Source organism: Chiloscyllium punctatum, chromosome 42, assembly GCF_047496795.1.
Source record: "Chiloscyllium punctatum isolate Juve2018m chromosome 42, sChiPun1.3, whole genome shotgun sequence".
Classification (NCBI taxonomy): Eukaryota; Metazoa; Chordata; class Chondrichthyes; order Orectolobiformes; family Hemiscylliidae; genus Chiloscyllium; species Chiloscyllium punctatum.
This window is the reverse complement of record NC_092780.1, coordinates 6,091,397-6,117,294: the sequence shown is the minus strand read 5'-3', so window position 1 is coordinate 6,117,294 and position 25,898 is coordinate 6,091,397. Positions and strand designations below refer to the sequence as shown.

The 25,898-nt window shown below is 42.1% G+C and overlaps 1 protein-coding gene across 1 annotated transcript in view; it reads left to right on the top strand.

Annotated features, from left to right (window-relative positions):
• Positions 1–25,898, top strand: part of gpr179 (G protein-coupled receptor 179) — a 90,753-nt gene that overhangs the window by 20,313 nt on the left and 44,542 nt on the right. The window contains exon 2 of the mRNA XM_072561300.1: positions 6,234–6,342. Coding sequence (XP_072417401.1) covers positions 6,234–6,342 — 109 coding nt within the window. The remainder of the gene's footprint in view (positions 1–6,233; positions 6,343–25,898) is intronic.

Sequence of the window (25,898 nt, the reverse complement as noted above, 5' to 3'; positions counted from 1 at the left end):
ACTGTGTGGAGTTGGCACATTTGCCCGTGTCTGTGTGGACTTCCTCCCACAATCCAAACATCTGCAGGTCAGGTGAATTGGCCATGCTAAATTGCCCATGTGTTAGGTGCATGAGTCAGGAGTAAATATAGGGTATGGGAATTGGTCTGGGTGTGTTACTGTTCGGAGGGTCGGAGTGGACTTGTTGGGCCGAAGGGCCTATTTCCATACTGTAGAGAATCTAATCTGTATGACAGTTGAAATCCGTGCCCTCTTTCTTGATCCTTTTATGAGCCAGAACAGTTTCTTCTGATCTACTCTGTCCAGTCCATTCATGATCTTGAAAAGTTCTATTAAATCTCTCTTAGCCTTCATTTCTTCAAGGAAAACATCCCCAATCCTTCAATCTTTCCTCATAACTCAAGTTTTTCATCCCTGGATCCTCTTCTGAACTCTCTCCAATGTGTTCTCACATTTTGTGCTAAAGTGTGGAACCCAAAATGTACAAATTATTTGAGCTGAGGTCTAATTAGTGACTCATACAGGTTCAGCGTATCCTCCCTCTCTTGCACTCTATGTTGCTAATGATGAAGCCTAGAATACTGAGTACTTTATTAACAGTTTGCTATATCTGTCCTGCCAACTTTAATGACTCATGCACATTTTTGTTTAATTCATTCATTGGACATAGGCTTCATTGGCTGGTGTGAGCATATATTGCCCATCCCGTGTTGCCCTTGAGAAGGTGGGGGTGAGCTGCCTTCTTGAACAGCTGCAGTCTATGTGCTGTGGCTAGATCCACTAAGCCATTAGGAATTTGAACCAATGACATTGCAGGAACATCAATACATTTCCAAGTCAAGATGGAGACACCCAGGTCTCTCTGCACTACTTTTCAGAATAGCATCCTTTATTTTACCCTGTCTCTCCATAAAGTGTATCACCACACACTTCTTTGCATTGAACTTCATTAGCCAACCATTTCCCACTTCACCAACTCATCAATGTCCACTGAAGTCTTCCATTTTCCTCCTCAAAGATTTGGGGGTTATTGGGACAGGTGACCAAAAGTTAGGGAGAATATAGCCTTGGAAGGATGTGAAAATATGGATAAGAGTTGAATTAACAAAATAGAAAGTCTGTACAGACTGTTTGATGGAGGGTTCCTGTCAATATGGGGCATTCATCCCAGGTTGGATAGCTGGGAGTTGGCAATTCCTCTGGGATTGTCCTCAGGTCTCCAGGAATTGAAGGTTGCTCACCAGGATGTTGCTGGGGCAAGTGAACAAACCGAAGACAGTAATTATAGGGGCATTAACACACAGTGAGTCTCCACCTTTTATTGATTATTTAGTTATAAAAATATGAGGTTATTCTATTGTTAACACACAGTTGTGTTTGAGCTCATACATTTTAATGTTGTAAGGAGTGTCTGGTATTCATAAACGTGACTATATAAATGATATTGTTTTCTTTTAATGACTCTGGCTAAGGTTTGAGGTGTTTCCAGGCAGTTTTTGTCCTGATCACTTCTTTCCAGTGACACCTAATGAAAACTGTGTGTGTAACAACACAGCAGGGCCCGGCCATGACGCCCCTTCATGTTAAATAGCTTGCTGTCACTCACCGCAAAGTCACACATATATTCGGGGAGTATTGTCAGTGCCCAATTAACAAAACACTGAGAAAAGTGAAAGCCTTCAGGACTGATTTGTCTAAAAGCATAAATAAGAATGACAACACGGAGAAATAAATAAACAGTTTGGTGAGAAGCAGTAAATGATGTGAGAGAGATGTGCTTCCGGAGATTTATAAAGAGCACAGAGTCCGCTGCCAAAAGTGTTCATTTGTTTTCTATGTAATTAGTACATTATTAGATTCACATTAATTATATAAATCACGTTCTAGATGACAACTTTCATAACATGCAGTCAAATTTGTAAACAAATTCCTGTACTGGTTTCCTAATTAATAGTGTAATTAAAATTCCATTTTTAATTAAAGCCGTTGGAGCGTCTGGCTTGCAGTTGTTTCCTAAAGGGCCGCATGAGTCTCTCTTGTGAATGGACTGGAAATTGTGCGAGAATTACTCCAAATTCTCCAACTTTGTAATGTCACCTTTTGTAAATCTAAATGTAAGACCCCCTTATTAGTTCCAGTGATATTTAGGGGTCCCTGAGGACTGAGTAAAACAGGCATCACTCCTCCGTTACGTGTGTTCGGTACTCACCAAGATCATCCTGAAATCTCCAGGATTTAAAGAACAAGTTCCTGCATTTTGTTGTAAGTCAATGTCGGATAAAATTAATCAAAAAGGCTTTTTTTTTTACTTGAACACATTTTATGTTTAAAAAAAATGACATTTCAGAGAGGGAGAATCTGATAGGCTGTTTGGAGGAAAGAGACCATTTGATGAGACTGAAGATCTCCTCCAGCCCCAGTGAGGAGCCCAGAGACTGGTCCCTGTAGGACTCAGGTCTGTCTGCATTTGCACAGACCCAACCCGTCCTTGAGATTCCTCCGCACTCTAACAGGTCATTAAGGGATCACAGGATTGGCAGGAGTGATGCAGGTGGGGAAACACATGACAGACATTTCATTTTCTCTGCTAGTTACATGAACAAGGAGGAGGAAAGCATATTCTCTCCCATGGTGGCTCAGTGGTTAGCACTGCTGCCTCACAGCCCAGGGACCTAGGTTCAATTCCAGCCTCAGGTGACTGTCTGTGTGGAGTTTGCACATTCTCCCTGTGTCTGCACAGGCTTCCTCCCACAGTCCAAAGATGTGCAGGCCAGGTGAGTTGGCCATGCTAAATTGCCCACAGTGTTAGGTGCATTTGTCAGAGGAAATACAGGGTAGGGGAATGGGTGTGGGTGGGTTACTCTTCAGAGTTTGGTGTGGACTTGTGGGGCTGAAGGGCCTATTTCTATCCTGTAGGGAATTTAATCTAACCTTCAGGAATGAGGAAGGGCTTATTCCTGATGAAAGACCCCGGCCTGAAATGTTGACTTTCCCTGCTCCTTGGATTCTGCCTGACCTGCTGTGCTATTCCAGCACCTCACTCTTGACTCATTCTCTCCCAAACACCCAACATCACCCCAGGACCTACCTGAGGGCAATGATCAACATAGTAGCTGCCCCAACCTGTGTGGGTTTGATGACAGGTCAGAGCCAAAAATGTTGTTATTGTGGAAGCTCTTTGACAACACCTTCCAAACACTGCCCTCTATCCTCTAGAAGTGCAAGGACAGCATATACAGGGGAACACCACCACCTGCAAGATTCCCCTCCAAGCCACACATCGGGGTGGGGGGGAGGGAGTTGGTAAGTAAGTCTTCGGCTGGCATGATGATTGGCCTGGTGGTTGACAGTGAGGAACAAGGTCTCAGTAACAGATTGGTTGGATGGATAGATCAATGGCGGGTGGAATTTAACCCTGATAAGTGTGAGGTGTTGCTCATTTGGAAGAAGTAACAAGACAAGGGAATACTCACTGAATGGCAGAACACTAGGAAACTCAGAGAAACAGAGAGATCATGGGGTTTTGTCTACAGGTTCGTGAAGGCATCAGGGCAGATAAATAGGATGGTTAAGAAGGTGTATGGTTCACTTGCCTTTATCAGTCGAGGCATTGATTCTAAGAGCAGGGTGGTTATGCTGGAGCTGTACAGGACTTTGGTGAGGCCAGAGCTGGAGTACTGTGTGCAGTTCTGGTCCCCTCATTACAGGAAGGATGTGATTGGATTGGAGAGGGTGTAGAGGAGATTCACCAGGATGGTGCCTGGGATGAGCCGTTTAGTTATGAAGGGAGGCTGGATAAGTTTGGTTTGTTTTCTTTCGAGCATAAAAGGCAGAGAGGGGCCTGATTGAGATGTGTATAATTATGAGGGACATGGAAAGGGTGGATAGAGAGCAGCTGTTACCCTTTAGGTGAAGAATCAGTAACAAGGGGCATAATTTTAAAGGGAAAGACAGGAGGTTTTGGGGGGTTTTGAGGAAATAGTTTTTCACCCAGAGGCTGGTGAGAATCTGGAATGCAATGCCTGAAAGGATAGTTGATGCAGGAAACCTCATAACCTTTAAAAAGTACTTGGATGAGCCCTTGAAATGTCAAAACATTCAACATTCTGGGCGAAGTGCTGCAAAGTGGGATTAGAGTAGACTGAGAGTAATTTTTTTGTCATTGCAGACTGGATGGGCCAAAGTGCCTTCTCTGTGCTGTCGATTCTGTGACTGCAGCAGCTCACCAGCACCTTCTGAAGAGCTAATTAGGGATGGGTTTTAAATGTTAGACCAGCCAACAAAACCCACAGCTTGTATACAAATTTCTAAAATGGATCAATAAGGTAGAGGTCTGAGATAAGTGATCAAAGCTGTAAATAGGATTTGCAAGAGACTGAAGTAATTCATCAGTGGAGAATCAAAGAGAAATACCAGAGAAAAATGCCTGTTGGCTACAACTGGCCCATGTTCGCCAGAGTAAAATATTCATCACAATCCATTTCACTCTTCATTAGCTTCAGCCGCAATGTCTTGTCAGTCTTTCTGTTCCAATCCATGTACTCATTCATCACATCTATCTACTTCTCTGCAACATTAACTCCAGGCAATTCAAATCCCTTTGCAATCTCTAATCTGTTTACATTGTCCATCACATTAAAAATCCTATGAAAATCAATAATTACTTTTTAACAGGAACACATTTCCATGATTGGCTCTATAGAAAATCCTTTTTTAATTTATAAAGTGTTGATTTCTCTGCTCCTTTATTCGTTTCTTTTCTCTCTAAGTGTTTTCAATCATTTTGCATCTTCTCTGAATGCTCCTGTTGCCACATGTTATTCTACACTAACACTTTTTTAAATTAAAATCTTTTATATGAGACAGCTGACCTCATAAGTGTGTATGAATGATCCTCTGGCACAGTCATGAGAAAGAACAATTGGTTTGCACAGCAAACTGCCACAAACAGCAGCAAGATGACCTGTCATTCAGTGATGCAAAAACAGAAATTACTGGAGAAACTCAGCAGGTCTGGCAACATTTGTGGGGAAGGAAATCAGAATTAATGTTTTGAGTCCAGTGCCACGTTTTCAAAACTCTGCAAATGTTTTAATTCCTTTTCTATCCTCACAAGATTGATTTCAGAGATGTCCAAAGTTAAAAATCACACAACATTGGGTTATAGTCCAACAGTTTTATTTGGAAGCACTAGCTTTCGGAGTGCTGCTCCTTCATCAGGTGTTTGTGGACTATAAGATCGCAGGACACAGAACTTATATCAAAAGTTTACCCCAGCCCAACACCGGCCCCTCCAAATTATGACTACAATCTACACCACTGACTGCTGGCTCAAAGTGGAGAGGATCTCCAAGAAGATCACACCTATCGACACAGACATCACGTTTCTACACAAATGTAGGAAAGCAGGAAAAATCCCAAAAGGATTAGGGATCATGAACCCACTCAAGTCAACCTCCACTCTAAAAGATGAGAGATTAGTTTAAATGGTGCTGCTATTACACAGTTTTTGTATAACATGGGATTGCACGAGAATGGAACTACAGTGTTATTGCTGAACTGACTGTATATAAAGAAAAACGGTGCATCATTCTTTCTATCTCTTCAGCCAGCTTCAGTACTATTAACAGGATGACTGTTTTCATTGGGGCTTAGCAGATTTGGAGGATATTTAATCCAAGTGTTGAAATCATGAGTGTTCTGGTCAAAGTAAATACATAGAAATTAAAACAGAAATTGCTAAGAAAACTCGGCAGACTAGTGTAGAGAGAAAGCAGAGTTAATATTTCAGGTCCTTCTTCAGGACTGTTTTTGTTTCTGATTTCCAGCATCTGCAGGTTTTTGGTCTTTTTGTTAAATATGGAGAAACTTATTGATGGAAGGATCCAGGGCAAGGAGGCACAGTTGTAAGGTAACTGACAAAACAACGTCAAATGGTAAATTAACTGAAAATTATTAAGATTGAGATGCATTGTCTAAGCGTCAGATGGAGGCACGTTCCTTTGACAATGCAAATGGTCGTGGAAATTGGATTATTATCTTTAAAATGGAGAATGCACAGGATCATGGGAGAAGGCAGGAGAATGATTTTAGTTGAACTGTTCAGTCAGAGAGCTGGTACCGACAAGGTGACCAGAGTAGACTCCTTCAATGCTGTAGCAATTCTGTGAATTTTTTTAACCAGGAATTTAACTGTTTGCCTTTATATTTGTACTTGTTGCTTTCTATTTCAGAGGAGTGATCCGAATGGATGTTAGCCTGCAGAGTGTGGATATTGACCAGTGCTCAACTGAAGACAGTTGGTTTGCAGATTCCCATCAGTGTGACGTAAACAGCACGGAGGTAGGGATGGTTGGTCGACAGCTGAGTTTGGAGTCCTTTAGTTTTATGGCTATACAGAGGAACAGTTGATAGTCTGACCACTGGTTAAAAAAAAAGCAAACTCTAAAACATGAGGTTTATTGTTGTACAGACTAAAATTATTTTACAGGTTGTGGTATATTAATAGTTTGTTTCAATGCTTATTTGGTTAATGCACCATTCTCTATGGAACAAATTTCCTCTGACCTTGCATACAAATTCCAATTTGTGTCACATTAGCAGATTTCAGCCAACATAGCAATGGACCAAATACAATTGCCCTCTGTGTTCTCCTGTGCTAAGAAAGGAGAAAATAAGAATTACACAGGATTCTTGCTCCTGGTCACCTCTGTGGGGGAATATGGTATCTCGATTTGTCGCTGGGAAACACTGTATGATCTGATTAATTGATAACACGTGTTGTCTAGTTTCACATGTGACTAAATTTTGGTCAAAGTGATTCTAAGGAATGTCTTAAAAGGAAATATGAGTAACATAGAGCTGGAGAAGGATGAAGACCAAACTTTCAAGACTGAAGTGATTCAAATCAGGGGAGTTTTTTAAAAAATTCATTCACAGGATGTAGGTGGGCCAGCATTTATTGCCCATAGGGCAGTTAAGTGTCAACTAGATTACTGTGGGACTGGAGTCACATGTAGTACAGACCAGGTAAGGATGGCAGATTCCTCCCCTAAAGGACATGTGTGAACCAGATGAGTTTTTCCTGACAATGGTTTCATTGTCATTAGATCACTAACCCCAGATATTTATTGAATTTAAATTCCATCACCTGCCATGACCGGATTTGAATCCAGGCCCACAGAACATTACCACTCGGCCATCACAGCCCCTGAAGTACAAGAGGCCACAATGGGATAGAGCACAGATATCTTCAATGATTGTTGTATTTGATGTGGTTACAGACAGTCTCAACTTAAATATTCTCACTACTGCATTTAGATTCCTGTATAGCCTTCCTATATCCTCAAACTCTCTGAGAACTTGATGTTCCTCCATGTGTAACTTTGAAAGCATTCCTGGCTGTCCTTGACTAACTACTGATACCTATCTCTTTCGTTCTCTCAGTCTTAAACTTTGGAACACACTGACTCTCTCTTTCTTCAGACTGTCCTCATTCCTGAAGAAGGGCTCATGCCCGAAACATCGATTCTCCTGCTCCTTGGATGCTGCCTGACCTGCTGCGCTTTTCCAGCAACACATTTTCAGCTCTGACCTCATCCATACCTAACTGTCTGATCTAACTTCTGCCAGCTGACCAAATTTATCCTTATTTGGGCTTGGTCAAATTTTGTTGCTAACTTTCTAATGAGGCACTGTCAGATGTTCTGCAATATGTAAAGGTGCTAGATAAATGCAACCTCTTGGTGTTCAGTGTGAGGGCCCTTGTATCATCCTGCAACAATACTAGGGGATGTTTAATATTCTCTGAGACAGAATGTACAGAATCCGTGATAGTAAAGGGAATTCAATCCTGTGAACAAAGCAAAACCCTGTTTTAAAATTTACTCTGAAGCAGTTTTATTTTAAATGTCAAAGATAATTTTCATAGAAATACTTATTTTCTCTGGTAAAGCTGTTTTGAAATAAAGCATCACCTTCGCCCCTGCCATGTCTTTCCATTTGACTAACATAATAAATTCCTTTCATAAACAGAAATTATTCACAAACTCAACATGTCCACACTCCAGCTCGTAGAAAATTAGCATAATTTGCTATTGCAATTGTGCCTATTCAACATTACTCATCTCATTATAACATTGTATTCAGCAATGCTTTGGGTAGAACCTGAGATTGGGAACATTCTGGAACATTGCAAAGACAGTCTCACACATATACGTTCTGAGCTATGAAATGACAATGAATCTTTATTCATTCAGGGAATATGGGCCTTCTCCAACAGTGAGTGTGAAATCAGGAACTTGCTCAGAGTTTCAGTTTAGAAAAAGATCAGGCAATATTGAACCAACTAAATTTAATGGACAAAAAATACCAAAGCAGCAAATTCCCAATTTACACTCTCTCAGCTGGGTTTTCCACCTCTGCTTCTGTGCAATCCTGGAGGTCTCATTACGTGACAGCTTGCTTCAAACAGCTCTGCCTGGAAGCTCCCACCATTGGTCCTTCTGCGAGGGACACATCACCCACCTGTGGTCAACTGGAAAGAGGAATCTTTCATTCCCAGTGACAATTCTCAAAGCTCTGTAACCCTCCCTGGATTGAACCAAGTCCTCCACTGCAGGGAGTAGGGAAAAGGGTTGAGAAATTACTTGTTGCCCCCATTCTTTCTCTCAGAAAAAGATGGAAATAAAATCAGTCAGGTTTCCTGTTCCTGTTCCCTAACTACTGCATCGTCCTCAAAGGGATCTGATAGTCCTAACTCTTTCATTCAGTGGTTGACTCTTACTATCAGAGAGAAAAACATGATGATACATTACTTGAGGGCAATGCAGCCCCAGCAAGAGTCAACACCTTCAGTAAAACCTGGACGGGAACTTAGTGGGGATCCAAAACAGTGGTTTAAATACTGTGGTACGAAGCTGGTGTAGTTGCAATTACAGAAACACAAATTGTCAGCCATTAGTCTCAAGCTGGAGAATGTAAATGGGCAGGGAATGAGAGAGCTGGGACATGTCTCAGTGATGTCGAGGACCTCATTAATAACAAGATGACGAACATGGCAGCTTGACACATCACCAGGTCCTCGGGGAAACAGGAGACACATTAAAATGCAGCAGGCAGTTACATGAAGAGTTTTAATAGTGTAACCTCCCCAGGTTGTGTACAATACAGCTGGCAGCCTGATATCACCTGCAGAGATGGAGTGAACAGGAGGCACACATATGATAATAGGAAAGAAATCTGAATTCTGGGCCAGTTTTTCAGTTGCCTGACAGACTGTGTCCTTGAATCTTGTAGCATTTTAAAAAAGTTTTCCAAACAGCCTCTAATTACAATCTTATTTCAAACTCTGAGGCTCAAACCCTAACTCTTCAATCGAGAGAAACTCTGGTATAGTACACCAAATTTTGACAAAGTGTTATTTTTGGCGAGTTTCACAGAAGGGGTGTCTTCTGGAGGCCTACCTGTTTTCTCACACTATCATCCCCACACTTGCATCATTAACTACTTACTCCACCCCTATGGCATTCTCCTTGTCCAATGCTAACCCATTTCTCTGACATTGTAATTGGAAGTTCCCACCTCTGCCAGGATACTCTGGGACTTACCAACATTCCTGGTGGCATCCTGAAACCCCACCCCACTGAGTATTGGAATCTGAATCTCATTGCCAACCTATTGGCACAACAGCTGCAAACCATTGGCCCAAGTCCACATGGCTAACACTTCCTCAGACAAACAGATATATATTCCTACACCAACTACTGTTTCAGCAGCAGACCACACAGTTTCTCTGTCCTTAGCCACATCCCATTGTGCAATCCTCTTGAAATCACTGTCTCTCTTCCCCCAGTGCCCACAGTAGCCCAGTATTGTTTTACTGTTTAATGTGGAACCACCTCCCACAGGAAGACCTCAGTCACATATAAAAAAAATCTTTATTTACAAACATCAAAAACATCTTTATTGTAATCCCCTGACATTCACTCTGTTGAGGACCTGAGGGGTAATCTTTTCACGCAGAGGATGATGTGTGTATGGAATGAGCTGCCAGAGGAAGTGATGGAGGCTTGTACAATTCCAACATCTAAAAGGTGTCTGGGTGGGGTATATGAATAGGAAGGGTTTAGAGGTTTATGGACTAAATGCTGGCAAATGGGACAAGTCAGATTGGGATGTCTGGTCGATGTGAATGAAAGGCTATTATGTCTCAGTGACTCTGTGATCCCCAAGGACTTACAGAGTTCCACGCCACCCCCACTACCACTCACCACTAACTCTGACTGACCAGATGCATGACCAATCTCTTTGGATCTCCCTGACTAATGATCTGCTAATCCACTGGCTGGAGCTGCAGGACTGATGGTGGCTCATTCCTGGATCCCCTGACCTAAACCAACCAAATAGGACATTATCCGCTCCCCCCCCCCCCCCCCCCCGCCCCCACCCTGGTTCTCATTGCTTCCACTGAGAAACATGGCCATTTGGATGAAACCCAATGCAGTGTGTTTGCTGTGTAAGGTGTTAGCACATGGTGTGAGTATGAGATTGACACAGCACTGTGCCTTACTGCACCCCGTCCACCCCTTGACTGATCACTGCCCACCATGACAAGCTGTCTGGCTTTGTACAGCGAGGTAGGACAGAGCACTGTTGGTCTTTAAAATGCGGCTGAGGGGAAAAAACACTGAAAGGCAAAGCGAGGCAGTGATGCTGTGAATATCCAGGTTGGCGCTAAGCGAGTGAGCCCTCGGAAAGTAAGGGAGCAGCCCTTAGATGCTCCGGTTGAGTCCATAAGCTGGGAGTCTATCTCTGCCACAATGTCCTTGCAGCAGCATTGCAATGAGAGATTTCAGTGCCCTCCAGTGCAACATTACAGTGCAGAAACCTACTGTGAGTGGGTCAGAGATGTGCCATCATAGTGTAGAGAGGTAGATGTCAGTGCAGTCGCTGCTCGTTGGGTGTGCCCTTAGATTAGATTAGATTAGATTACTTACAATGTGGAAACAGGCCCTTCGGCCCAACAAGTCCACACCGCCCCGCCGAAGCGTAACCCACCCATACCCCTACATCTACATCTACCCCTTACCTAACACTACGGGCAATTTAGCATGGCCAATTCACCTGACCTGCACATCTTTGGACTGTGGGAGGAAACCGGAGCACCCGGAGGAAACCCACGCAGACACGGGGAGAACGTGCAAACTCCACACAGTCAGTCGCCTGAGGCGGGAATTGAACCCGGGTCTCCGGCGCTGCGAGGCAGCAGTGCTAACCACTGTGCACCAGGCGCCTGCTCAGACTGCAATGTCAGGAACTTTCACCATCTAGTTGCTACCTGGCAGGTGATGGAATAGGAAACTACATATTAACAAGGCAGGATTAATTAATAATGGACGATGATCCCTGTTAATAGGCCTCTCACCACTGTCAAGCAAGAGGAGAAAGTGAGGACTGCAGATGCTGGAGATCAGAGTTGAGAGTGTGGTGCTGGAAAAGCACAGCAGGTCAGGCAGCATCCGAGAAGCAGGAGAATCGACGTTTCTGGCATTCCTTCATCAGGAATGAGGCTTATTCTCCTGCTCCTCGGATGCTGCCTGTCCTGCTGTGCCCTTTCAGCACCACGCTCTTGACTCTCGAACAAGAACCTTGTCTCAACATCTGGAATTCAAATTCTCACACAATTCTCCCAAATTTCTCACACAATTCTCCCAAATTTCTCACCATTCCCCACATCAGGAAGATCTGACCCAAAGAAACTCAAATACAGCAAAACTCAGGAAATATTTTTATCGATAATTCCAAGGTCTCATGCACTTATTAAGCAGACGTAGCTGTCAAAAGAAACAATTCCTCATTCAGTGAGCATATGAGCACTGCATTCATGAGGATCAGTAGAATTGTACATCAGTGAAAACCAATTCTTCTAGTTATGTTTGACTCTATTCATTACTTTTAGCACAAAGTATGAAACCAATTTCCTAACTCATTCTCACACCTTTTATTTTGCTAGAATTGGTGTCACAAAACCAATCATTTCAAGCAAGTTACAGGGAGAGGAGAATCCTGCAAATGGAATGGTTTTTCAAAAGATGGAATCAATTTCAATGCAGTCCCACAGCACTCTGAAATATTTTAAGTGCACTAATTGTCTTTTGAACTGGAGAGCTTGGGAGTAAATATTTCAATTAAGGTTCAGACCTAATTTGATATTTTGAATGTCGTCAATGGGATACAGCATTAAAGTCACAGCAACGCTATGGAATTTTCAGATGTTCCTTCAATAACTATATGGTAATATATCAAATAATTGACAACTTAATCCCAGATTGCAGCAGTCAGGATTCTGAAAGATATTTGTGAATGGAAGCTGTTGTCTGTATTGTTTGAAATATTCTATTGTTTCTTTTCAACAGCAACTTGCACTAAGATAGCACCTATGACACAGAGAAACATTGCAAACCATAAACTAACTTGAAGTAATAGTCAGTTTGCATTCCATTTAGTAGGAAAATAAGAGGCATTTGACTGGTTATGAAATGTTGACAATTGTCCATCTCGATACAGTGAGTGTTTTTGCAATTAGTGAGGTGAATCTGGCTGTCCTTTACATTAAGGCCGAATTTGACTATGTGTGACATCTAGGATCCCTGTTATGGAGCAGGCCAGGCCACTCAAAACATTTTGAGAAAGTAGCCCAGACCCTAACCTTGCTGGTTGCTTTAAGCAGGTGTAGAGTCGATATTCCAGGAGTGATGCAGCTGGTCCAAACAAAACAGGATTTATTTACAAGATTACCAAATGGAACACAAACAACCCAGAGAACAGAATACAGAATAATATAACCTATCCAAAAACCCAACAGATTATCTCAGTTCAATGATGCTGTTCCCAATACTTGCAACAATCCCCATAAACAGCCCTTGGCACAAAAGGTAAAATCAAACACAGGGTCTTCCAGGAGAGAAGTCAGAGAGAGATCAGCAGGGACCTGCTTCCTTGGGGTCCAGCAGATTTTATTTCAATTCTACTGTGCTAACCAAACCAAACCAGAGAAAAACTGAGCTGGGAGAACTGACCACTCCCCTTTCATTGTGCAACTGTTTTATTTAAACTTAAAAGCCTTTTGCTTGAGGCAGTGTCTGTTAGCTATAATCAAACTGGCCCCTAAACCCTTCAAACTTAGACTTTTCAGAATCTGTGTCTTTTACAACCTCTCTGGAAAAAAAAGGCAAGGACAACATAACCTTGTTAAAGGAGCAGTTTCATCACACTGAGCAAAACTGGAATCAATGGGAATCAGAGAAAACTCCACCTGATGGCTAGAGTCATCTCTGGCACAACAGAAGATGGTTGTTGGAGGTCAGCCATCTCAGCTCCAGGACATCTCTGCAGGAGTTCCTCAGGACAGTGTTCTAGGCACAACCATCTTCAGCTGCTTCATCAATGACCTTCCCTCTAGCAGGTCAGAAGTGGGGATATGAATTTATTGGTGCTGACTGTTGTGCCTTCAAATGCTGATGCAGTCCATGCCAAAATGCAGAGAGATTAGACAATAGCCAGTTTTGGAGTAGCAATTGACATTCATGCCACATAAATGACAGACAATGACATCTCCCAAGAAGGAATCCAGCCATCATCCCTTGATATTCAATGGCATCACCGTCACTGGATCTCCCACTATCAACATCTTGAAGGTTACCATTGATTGGAAACTGTGCTGGACTAGCGATATAAATACTATAGTTACAGGAGCAGGCCCGAGACTTGGAATACTGCAGCAAGTAATTTACTTCCTGACTCCCCAAAGCCTGTTCACCATCAAGACACAAATCAGGAGTGTGATAGAGTAATGACTCCGTCACCTAGATGAATGCAGCTTCGATAACACTCAAGAAGCTTGAAGCCATGCAAAACAAAGCAGCCTGCTTGGTTAGCACCACATCCACTCCCTCCACCACCAACACTCAGTCGTAATAGTGTGTACCATTTGCAAGATGCACTGCAGAAATTCACCAAAGATGATTAGACAGTGCCTTCCATACCCATGACCATTTCCATCTAAAAGGACAAAGGTAGTAAATACAGGAGAATACCATCATCTGCAACGATTCCTCCAAGCCACTCACCGTCCTGACTTGGAAACATTTCCACATTTCTTCAGCATTATTGGTGTCCCTGCAGCCTGAGACTGCAGCAATTCAGAAAGGCAGCTCACTGCCACTGACAAAGGGACACTAGACTCCAAGCATTAACTGTTTTTCTCTCCTCAGATGTTGCCAGATCTCTGTTGAGTTTCTGTTTTTGTTTCAGATTTCCTACATGCATGGCTCTTTGTTTTATTTTCGCAGTTTTCATTTGAAATAAGCAGTTTAGTACAGGAACAAAGTGTTTAGGACCAGGCATTGGCTGTTTGTGCCCTTGAACCTGTTCTGCCATTCAATACGATCAGGGGGATCTGGGTGTGGTCTCTGCTCCACTTGCCTGTCTGCCCCTCCTAACCCTTAACACTATTTTGGGATGGTAAGAATCCAATTGAATGCAAAATGCTCAGAGTTATAGTCTGTCACATTCTTCAAGTGGCTAAGAGTGGGATTCCCAGACTGGCAGTGCACAGGAGGGTGACAATGAAATGGATAGGGTTTCTTTTAATCACATTGGTTACTATAGTCTGAGGTGAAGGGCAGGGATTATCTAACACTTTGACAGATTCTGTCCTTACAAAGGCTTGACTTACATTTACAATGTAGGTTTGGAGACTGAATTCTCAATTAGCTACAAGTGAGAGTGAATCTGAAATTACATGAATATTATCAACTCACTCCCACAATCATTGGGTTATGATGATTGTAATTTTTATTATTTAGTTTTTTGGTTTTTCAGGAAATCATTCAAAAATTCTGATTTTCTTCTGTAAAATCTCAAATAGCTTCTGCACCTTTTCTCCTTTCCTAGTGCATTTTTTTCCACTTTCACATCAAGAAAATATTTTTTGGTTCTTCTTCATCCATGAGAATAGACAGTGAGGAGCAGGATTCATTCATTACCTCCATTGCTGACACTTCCCAGAGCTGTCATAGAGTCATTGAGGTGTACAGCACAGAAACAGACCCTTTGGTCCAACACCTCCATGCCGACCAGATATCCGAACCTAATCTAGTCCCATTTGCCAGCACTTGACCCATATTTCTCTAAACCTTTCCTATTTATATTCCCTCCAGGTGCCTTTTAAATGTTGCAATTGTACCAGCCTCCACCACTTCCTCTGGCAGCTCATTCCATACTGCACCATCCTCTATATGAAAAAGCTGCCCCTTGGGTCCCTTTTATATCTTTCCCCTCTCACCCTTAAACCTATGTCCTCTAGCTTTGGACTTACCCACCCCAGGGAAAAGACCTTGCCCATTTATCCTATCCGTGTCCCTCATGATTTTATAAACCTCCATAAGATCACCCCTCAGCCTTCGACGCTCCAGGGAAAACAGCCCAGCCTATTTTAGCTTCTCTGTATAGGTCAAATCCTCCAACCCTGGCAACATCCTTGTAAATCTTTTCTGAATCCTTTCAAGTCTCACAATATATTTCCAATGGGAAGGAGACCAGAATTGCATGCAATATTCCAAAAGTGGCTTAACCAATGTCTTGTACAGCTGCAACATGACCTCCCAACTCCTGTACTCAATACTCTGACCAATAAAGGAAAGCATACGAAACGCCTTCTTCACTATCCTATCTACCTGCGACTCCACTTTCAAGGAGCTGTGAACCTGCACTCCAAGGTCTCTTTGTTCAGCAACACTCAACAGGACCTTCCTATTAAGTGCATAGGTCCTGCCCTGATTTACCTTTCCAAAATGCAGCACCTCACATTCATCTGCCACTTCTCAGCTCTGGTCCATCTGATCAAGATGCCATTGTATTCTGAGGTAACCTTTTTTGTTGTCCACTATACCTCCAATTTTGGTGTCACCTTCAAACTTACTAACTACACCTCTTATGTTCACATCCAAATCATTTATATGAATGAAGAAAAGAAGTGGACCCAGCACCGATCCTTGTGACACTCCACTGATCACAGGCCTCCAGTCTGAAAAACAACCCTCCACCATCACCCTCTGCCTTCTATTTTTGAGCCAGTGCTATATCCCAATGGCGAGTTCTCCCTGTATTCTATGAGATCTAACTTTGCCCACCAGTCTCCCATGGGAACCCTTGTCAAATGCTTTACTGAAATCCATATAGATCACATCCAGCAATATGCTCTTATCAATCCTCTTTGTTACTTCTTCAAAAACCTCAATCAAGTTTCTGAGACATGACTTCCCATGTACAAGGCCATGTTGACTATCCCTAATCAGTCCTTGTCTTGCCAAATGCATATAAATCCTTTCCTCAGGATTCGCACCAACAACTTGCCCACTAACAATGTCAGGCTCACTGGTCTATAGTTCCCTGGCTTGTCCTTACCGTCCTTCTTAAACAGTGGCACCACGTTTGCCAACCTCCAGTCTTCCAGCGCCTCACCTGTGACTATCAATGATACAAATATCTCAGCAAGAGGCCCAGCAATCACTTCTCTAGCTTCCCGCAGAGTTCTAGGGTACACCTGATCAGATCCTGGGAATTTATCCACTTTTATGCATTTCAAGGCATCAAACACCTCCTCCTCTGTAATATGGACATTTTTCAAGATATCACCATCTATTTCCCTACATTCTATACCTTCCATGTCCTTCTCCACAGTAAACTCTGATGCAAAATACTCGTTTAGTATCTCCATCATCTCCTGTGACTCCACACATAGGCTGCCTTGCTGATCTTTGAGGGGCCCTATTCTCTCCCTGATTACCCTTTTGTCCTTAATGTATTTGTAAAAACCTTTGCATTCTCCTTAACCCAATTTGCCAAAACTATCTCATGTCCCCGTTTTGCCCTCCTGATTTCCCTCTTACGTATACTCCTACTGCCTTTATACTCTTCTAAGGAATCGCTTGATCTCTTCTGTCTCTCCCTAACATATACTTCCTTCTTTTTCTTAACCAAACCCTCAATTTCTCTCGCCATCCGGCATTCCCTACACCTATCAGCCTTACCTATCACCCTAACAGGAACGTACTGTCTCTGGACTCTCGTTATCTCATTTCTGAAGCCTTCCCATTTACCAGACTTCCCTTTACCTGCGAACATCTGCCTCCAATTAGCTTTTGAAAGTTCTTGCCTAACACCGTCACAAGTTGCCTTTTGAAATTCAGAATTTTAACTTTTAGATCTGGTCTATCCTTTTCCATCACTATTTTAGAACTAACAGCATTATGTTCGCTGTCCCCAAAGTGCTTCCCCACTGACACCTCAGTCACGTGCCCTGCCTTATTTCCTGAGAGTAGGTCAAGTTTTGCACCTTCTCTAAGAGGTACAATCACACACTGAGTCAGAAAATTTCCTTGCACGCATTTAGCAAATTCATCTCCATCCGAACCTTTAACACTATGGTAGTACCAATCTATGTTTGGAAAGTTAAAATCCCCTACCATAACCACCATACTATTCTTACAGATAACTGAAATTTCCTTTCAAATTTGTTTCTTAATTTCCCGCTGATGATTAGGGGGTCTATAGTACAATTCCAATAAGATGATCCTCCCTTTCTTATTTCTCAGTTCCACCCAAATAACTTCCCTGGATATATTTCCAGGAATATCCTCCCTCAGTACAGATGTAATGCTATCCCTTATCAAAAACGCCACCCTCCCTTCTCTCTTCCTCTCTTTCTGTACTTCCTGAAGCATTTGTATCCTGGAACATTAAGCTGCCAGTCCTGACCATCCATGAGCCACATTTCTGTAATTGCTATGATATCCCAGTCCCATGTTCCTAACCATGCCCTGAATTAATCTGCCTTCCCTGTTAGACATCTTGCAATGAAGTAAATGCAGTTTAATTTATCAGTCCTACCTTGTTCTCTGCTTTGTTCCTGCCTGCCCTGACTGTTTGACTCACTCCTTTTCTCAACTGTACCAGTCTTAGATTGGTCTCTTTCCTCACTATCTCCCTGGATCCCACCTCCCCACACCTTACTAGTTTAAATTCTCTCGAGCAGCTCTAGCAAATCTCCCTGCCAGTATATTATTCCCCTTCCAATTCAGATGCAATCCGTCCTTCTTGTACAGGTCACTTCTACCCCAGAAGAGATTTCAAAGATCCAGAAATGTGAATCCTTCTTCCATACACCAGCTCCTCAGCCACACATTCATCTGCTCTATTCTCCTATTCCTATCCTCACTGTCTCATAGCACCGGAAGTAATCCAGATATTACTGTCCTCGAGGACCTCCTTTTTAAATTCTTGCCTAACTCTCTATATTCTCCCTTCAGAATCTCAACCTTTTCCCTTCCTATGTCATTAATTCCAATGTGTACAATGACCTCCTGCTGGTCACTCTCCCTTTGAGAACATTCTGCACCGTCTCAGATATCCTTGATCGTGGCATCAGGAAGGCAACGTACCATTCTGATTTTTCGCTGCTGGCCACAGAAACGTCTGTCTGTGCCTCTGACTAGAGACTCCCCTGTCACATGATCGATCATTTGGAACCTGACATACCCCTTATTACATTAGAGCCTGTCTTGATACCAGAAACTTGGCTGTTCGTGCTACATTCTCCTGAGAGTCCATCACCCCCAACGTTTTCCAAAACAGCATACTTGATTGAAATGGGGATAGCCACAGAAGACTCCTGCACTACTTGCCTACCCCTCCTACCTTTCCTGGAGTTAACCATCCACCTGATTGTATCTGTGGCTTTTCTCCCTTCCCATAAGTGTCATCCATCACACCGCCTAACTCTTGTAAATTCCTCATTGCCTCTAACTGCCATTCCAGCCGATCAATACGATATGATAGGATTAGCAACCAAAGACACTTACCACAGACATAATCCTCAGTAACAAGAAAACTCTCCCTCAACTTGTAATCAGGATCTTCAATCATATTTACACTTCAAGGTGATGAAGCTAATTGTAGTAGATTTACTTTCACTTTGAGGAGAAAGCACAGCGTGACCAAGGAACATGAGACTGTCCTCTCTGTATAGTTCCTTATTCTAACCAGCATCTTATTTACCAATTTTTAAACCATGAGGAGAGCTCCAAGCTGGAGAAAGTTTGATTCAGGGTTTGAAGAGTCAAATAAAGTGCATGTCAAAGTTCTTTATATTCAGTTTCAGAAACAACTTGCTTCATGTAACTGGAGTCATCTCACTCCTAAGTAATTTATGTTGAATTTACAGCACAGAAGCAGGTCCAATTAGGTCAGGTTTGTTCAAGTTTCACTCCAGATGTGAATCAAGCTAATATTTTAATGCAGGATTGATATAAAGCTAGACATTTGAAGGTGCTGTCATTTAGGCGCGATATTAACTGAGGCTGCATCTTCCCAAATTAGTTGTATGTGAAAACTCTCAGAACATGACTTTAAAAGGACAGGAATATCTGCTGGCAATTGTTCATCATAAAAAAGACTCTCTGGTCATTGCATTTGGAAGCTTGCTGTGTGCAAGCATTCAATATTACAGCAATGGACTGCACTTTGATAGTACCATATGTCATTGGCTGCAAAGTGCTTTAGGACATCCTATAGTTTTAACTCCATAGAAATAAAGATTTAAGTTGGTGAACAGGATTACAGTACAAATAAGATGGATTCCGAACACTTTGTTAAACATAAGGAAGTCAGATGAAAGTTGGACAGAAACTTCCTGGCAGATTAATGTCCTACTTTGTGTGAAAGAGAATCTTTGCCTTTGCATCACAGTCCATGAGGTTTCAGTCGAACTAGAATTATCCTTGGTGCTGTTGAGATGGGAGGGGAGAAGCTTCAGTCAAACTGACCATCCTGATAGTCACCAGTGATGACTGCTTAAGAATAAAACTGAAAGAATTGCGGATACTGTAAATCAGTGAAAAGCATAGAAATTGCTGTAAAAGCTCAGCAGGTCTGGCAGCATCTGTGGAGAGAAATCAGAGTTAACGTTTCAGGTCGAGTGAAATCCTGAGGAAGGATTGCTTGACCCGAAACATTAACTCTGATTTCTCTCCCCAGATACTGCCAGACCTGCTGAGCTTTTACAGCAATTTCTATTAGGAATGGTTGCATTGATTATCTTAAATGAATAAAATGGTGCTCAGATCTGGAACCCTTCATTGTCTTATCAGCTCACCCACCAGGCTTACACTGAGATGGGGCATTGATGCTGTTCGGACCCAGAGACAGTGTCCTTGGGAAGAGGTCAGAAAAATGAAATGAACAGGAGTGAATTAGGGATCATTCCTCTGGAGCTATCTGCTATTGTACAGCCTGAAAGGTCAGTGAGAGAAGTTCCAATGGAGGCAATTGATGATGCTTGAGGAAAATTGCCGGGTTTGCGGAAGAGCTGAGGAGTGGGATTAATTTGCTGTTTCAAAGATCAGGCTGGTTCTGTGCTGCACCATTCTGTTATATCCTCATTGCTACTGTTTGCTGCACTGAGTTAAACAAATAGCTGGTTGCAGAATATCGCAGTCATTATATTCATTTAATTTCTCCCAATTATGAATTATGGCATCGGGACTTTCCTTTCAATTAAATTCTTTCTGAGTGCAGTAATGCAGGTTAATATGAAGGCCATTAAAATGAATTAGTATAGAATGTGGCACTTACTAAATTATATCTGAGAAAATCATCAGTTCCTTTATTGATGAAGGTTTACCAGACGGACTAATATTTATTGTTTTGTTTTATTCCTATCTCGTGTCAGTGAATCGTTCCACAAATTCTGCTTGTATTTTGTTCAAGGTGCAGTTATGACATTGTGTGGAGGTGCCGGTGTTGGGCTGGGATTGACAAGGACAGAAGTCACATGACATCAGGTTATAGTCCAACAGATTTATTTGAAATCACAAGCAGAATTTAAAATAAACCTGTTGGAGTATAACCTGATGCTGTGTTCCTTCTGACACAGTTTTGACATTATCATTTAACACTGTCTGCTTCCACCTCCATTGTGTTACTGAACTCTATAGTCGTCTCATTCATCTGCCGAATCCTTCATCCACACTTTTGTGACCTTCAGACTTAACAATTCCAACACTGTCCTAGCCAACCTCCCACATTCTACCCTCAGTAAATTTGGGATCTTCCAAAACCCTGCTGCAATCGTAATTCTAACTTGGATCAATTCCCTTTCATCCATCAACTCTGTGCTCACGGAGCTCGACTGGTTAACAATGAATCAACATGTCAATTTAAAACTTCTCATCCTTGTTTTCAAATGCCTCTTTAGCCTTGCCCCTCCCTGTTTGTGTCAATGTCTGGAAACCCAAAGCTCTCTGAGAGACCAGTACTCTATTCTTGTTTCTTGAACATCCTTGATTTCGGGGGAGTGCCTCCAGCTGAGTTTATTCTCTCCCTATTCCCCTCTGCTTCTTCACTTCACTTTCCATCTTGAATATATATATCTTTTAAAAACCCTCATTTACTCTAATAGCACTGTTATTTGGCATCAGGTTTTGAAGGCTATGGAGGATTTTAGGATGTTTTCTTACTCGTTCTGATCCATTTTGCCTTTGAATGTGTAAACTGATAGCGCTTTGAATCAGGAAGTCATGAGTTCAAATCCCACTCATGGCCACGGTCCTCAGTGAGGTACAGGGGAGGTTCTGCACTGTTGTATGTTTCTTTTGAACAAAATGATGATCTGAGATCCTCTCAGGTGGATATAAAACAAACTCACCGTGTTATTTCAAAGACAAACTGAGAGAATTTTCCCTTTACTAAGTGAGTGGTTTGGTTTTATTAAAATTGCACAGGACACTCCCACAAGCACAAATTGGCTGCTGAATCTGAATGATAATGCTTATGAGAATGGGAATATTAGTGATGAAATGAGAATTTTTCCAGCATTTAACACAAAAACATCAGCAAAAGCAATTTACTAACAGGTAAAGCCCGAAATGAATATCGCTCCTCGTGTTTTCAGTGTTGTGTTTTCGGCTCAAACCTACTTTAAAACATAATTAATGTTTAGCAACAGTCATGACCAGCGTCACAAACTGGATCACTCAATCCTTCACCACATAAAAGACAGTTAACTGCCTTGTAACCATGACAACACCCCTTTCAGCTTCGGTTGCCAGTGCAGCCGTGATTTTCCAGAAACTGCATCGCTTATAAATAGTTTCTGCATTCGCTTATTTCTAAGTGTGTCATATTGACAAGTATTCAGTAAACCAGCACACTCTGAAACATTTGTAATGTCTCAGTTCAGTCCCCGAACAGCTGAATCACTCGGTCACAATAGCCTCACTTCTGCTGGCAGTAAAGTAATTAACTCTTTCATCTCAAGATTGTCCGGACATTACAATTGTTTAACAATTCTGAAGTTATTCCCATCCACAAATATAAGGGTCTTGTTCCCAAATCAGCTTTCCATCTGGTTCTCGGTTAAACGGTGTGGAGGTGCCGGTGTTGGACTGGGGTGGACAAAGTCAGAACTCACACCACACCACGTTCTAGTCCAAAAGGTCTATTTGAAACCACAAGCTTTCAGAGTGCTGCTCCTTCTTCAGAGGCTATGCTCCAAAAGCTTGTGATTTCAAATAGACCTGTTGTACCGTAATCTGTTAATTGAAGCAGTGTTTGATTGTATTTTATTTCAAATGTAGTTTGCTTTTTTAAATTTACCTCATGAAATAGCTTATTGTCACCCAAAGAAGCCATTCAGCCCATTACTCGCCTGTGCCAGCTCTTTGGGAGAGCTATCCAATTTGCCCGAGTACCCTGCTCTTTTCCTCCATTCCTGCACATTTCTAACTTTCACAATTCTATCCAATTGCCAGTTTAAAGTCATTATTCTCCACCGTTTCAGGCTGTGCATTCTGGGATTATAATAAATAGTTGCGCATAAAAACAACTTTGTCTCTGCTCTGGTTCTTTCACTCATGTTTTGTGCTCTGCTTACTGACCCTCCTGGATTAGTGGTGCTGGAAGAGCACAGTTGGATGCTGCCTGAACTGCTGTGCTCTTCCACCACCACTAATCCAGTATTTGATTTTCAGCATCTGCAGTCATTGTTTTTACCTTACTGACCCTCCTGTCAGTGGAAATACTTTCTCCTCATTTAACTACTACATTTCAAATAAAGTAGGTGTGTGCCCTATTCAGAATGGTGCAAGGTCACGGGGTTCAAGAAGGTCTACATTTGACCCCAAAGCTAAATGTCTTCACAGTGCATTTGGAACCCACCATGTGCCTTTTAACGTTGAGGCTGATTCTGTCAAGTAACATTTTGCAATCTTGCACTTTCCAGCTTTTACTCAAGTGAAGCTGATTGCTGTTGTGGTGGATACTCTTGGGATAGTGAGAGGGGTGAACCAGCAGCAAGTGCAGACACGATCATGTTGCAGGAAAGTTGTGCCGGGAATTGGTGACTCTCAGAGCGAGTGAGAGGGAGAGCTGTGCAGATGGCCATGTAAATGCAATGGTCTTTGGAGAGCTATTACTGAGACTGATCCCAGTCAGAGGCAATTTTAATGAAGTGGAAATTTTACAATGGTAGCATTAAGGTCCATTTAGGTTTTAAGGAGGATTTCCCATGTTTAACGTTGATTTCCTAATGGTTGTATCACTTATCCTGGGATTTCGATAATCTCTTTAAGTGATAATAGCTTTCAAAGTTCAACTTTAACAAAGAAAATCTTCCATCAAGTTCAGAGCAGAGTGATTAAAGAGAAAACATATCTCTCTGCAGGGATTCAGTTGATGATTGGCTCTGACCTCCACACACCATCACGTTCATGAACTCAAGCCCTTGGCCGAAGATCAAGGTCAACTCAAACTCAACCTTGATCACAATTTGCTTTGACACCCCTGGGCAAAGGAGGAAGAAAAATTAGTTGTAGTTGCTGCTTTTGATTACAGTAGTGTGTACTGTCTACCTGATATAGTAACTCGCCAAACCTCCCTTCAACAGCACCTTCCGAACCCACCACCCAGAAGGACAAGAACAGCACCGTCTGCAACATCCCCTCCAGGTCACACAAGACCCTTGACTTTGAAATATATCGCTGTTACTTCACTGTGCTGGGTCATCACCTTGGAGCTGCCTCCTCACTAACAGCCCTGGGTGTCCCTATCCCCAAGGATTACAACAGCAATTCAGGGAGACAGCCCATCGTCACCTTCCCCAGTATGGTTAGTCATGATTAATAAATTCTGACCAAGCCAATGATTCTCACATTCCAAGAAAGAATTTTTAAAGATCATAAATACAGAGTGAGAATATGCCTAACTCCACTGTGATGCCCTCCACAGATGAATAGACACCAAATCCATATCTGGATGGGGTGGAGATAGTGACAGATACTTCTAAAACAAGCAATCCAAACTTTCAAGAGCAAAAGGGAAAGGCTTAACAAACAGAATAGCTCATTTATAAAGCTATTTTAGAGATAGAGTTTGAACAGCTCGATGAGCTGCATTTCCAACACCCTCCAGCCTGGAAGGAACTGACTTGTCAACATCTGGCACGGAGATTAAAGAGAAATATTTGTGACAAACCATCACCCAATCCCGGTTTTAATTAATCGTGAGTTGATTAACAGAAAGTAGCTTTTCTCTTGTCTAAATACAATGTGACCTTTCAAATAATTTCAACATCATGGCGAGTTTATCTATAAAGCAGATCACTGAACGTGACTATCAGCTCACTGCTGTGGATAGCACACTTCTGAAGAACTCGATGCATCAACCCTGGGATGACATTCTCAGCTATTTAATATTTATACATTAACCTTTCTGCTCTGATCCCTCCAGGCTTGCTGAGAAAATTTCAGTTGATATTTCTGAGGGCAGTGCTTCTCATATCCTGCTGAAAACTATGTGCTTTCACACATCTGTCAAAATCTTGGTGCAAGCTATTGTATCTCCTTGTTGCTTATGTTCAGGTTGTGCAGCCGCGACATATATTGCCCAAAGAAACAGACCCAGGTACAATCCCCAGGTTGCAGTGAATTAACAGCACTCCAGTGTGATAACAGTAAGACAATAGCAACTGGCCTCAGCACCCTGTGGTATTGTGAGAGTTAGGTACTGATAATTTTGGGGTAATATGCCAACCTTTCTATTTTTGACTAGAACCCATGACCCCACTGGAAGTTGATGTGTTCTTTAACAACAAAAATGTTAAGTCCTGCATTTCTGCTGTGTCCCTCAAATCTTTGGAATGTCCCAAATTGCTTTACAATCAATCAAACAATTCACACAGCAAGATCCCACATTGAAATAAATGATTGTCATCTGTTTTAGTGACACCTACTGATCCAATGAACAGTATCAGATCATTATTGAACATTGGAGAGAGCAGACAGGACATTAGATTAATATTTCATTTGAAAGACAACATTATTGAGAGTGCAGTGTTGAACTAAGCTATTAGCTGAGAGTTGACTGCTTAAGACATGGGGCTCTCACCCTTCTGACTCCAAGACATCTGTACTACCAACTGAGCCACAGTCAAGCTGGAGAAGGTCAGATTCCCCACCCATCATCTTCATAAAATCATCGAATGATAAGGCAGAGTGTGATGGCATTTGGCCAATGGTGCCAGTGCTGTCTGTATGCTAAATTTAACAATGAATATCATTAAGAAACAAACCACCCAATATGAGGCTCATGAGATTAAGAGTTTCAGACTCATTATGGTCAAGTGTTGTATCAGTGTTGATCATCAGAGTTCACGCAAGAGAACCAGACAGCTTTAGAACTCTACCACAAAACACCAACAGGTTCTTGGGGAGAAGAGTTTGAAAATTGTGAGAAATAAAATGTGGTTGTTTGCCTAAATTTTAGAGTTGCTTCCTTTTACA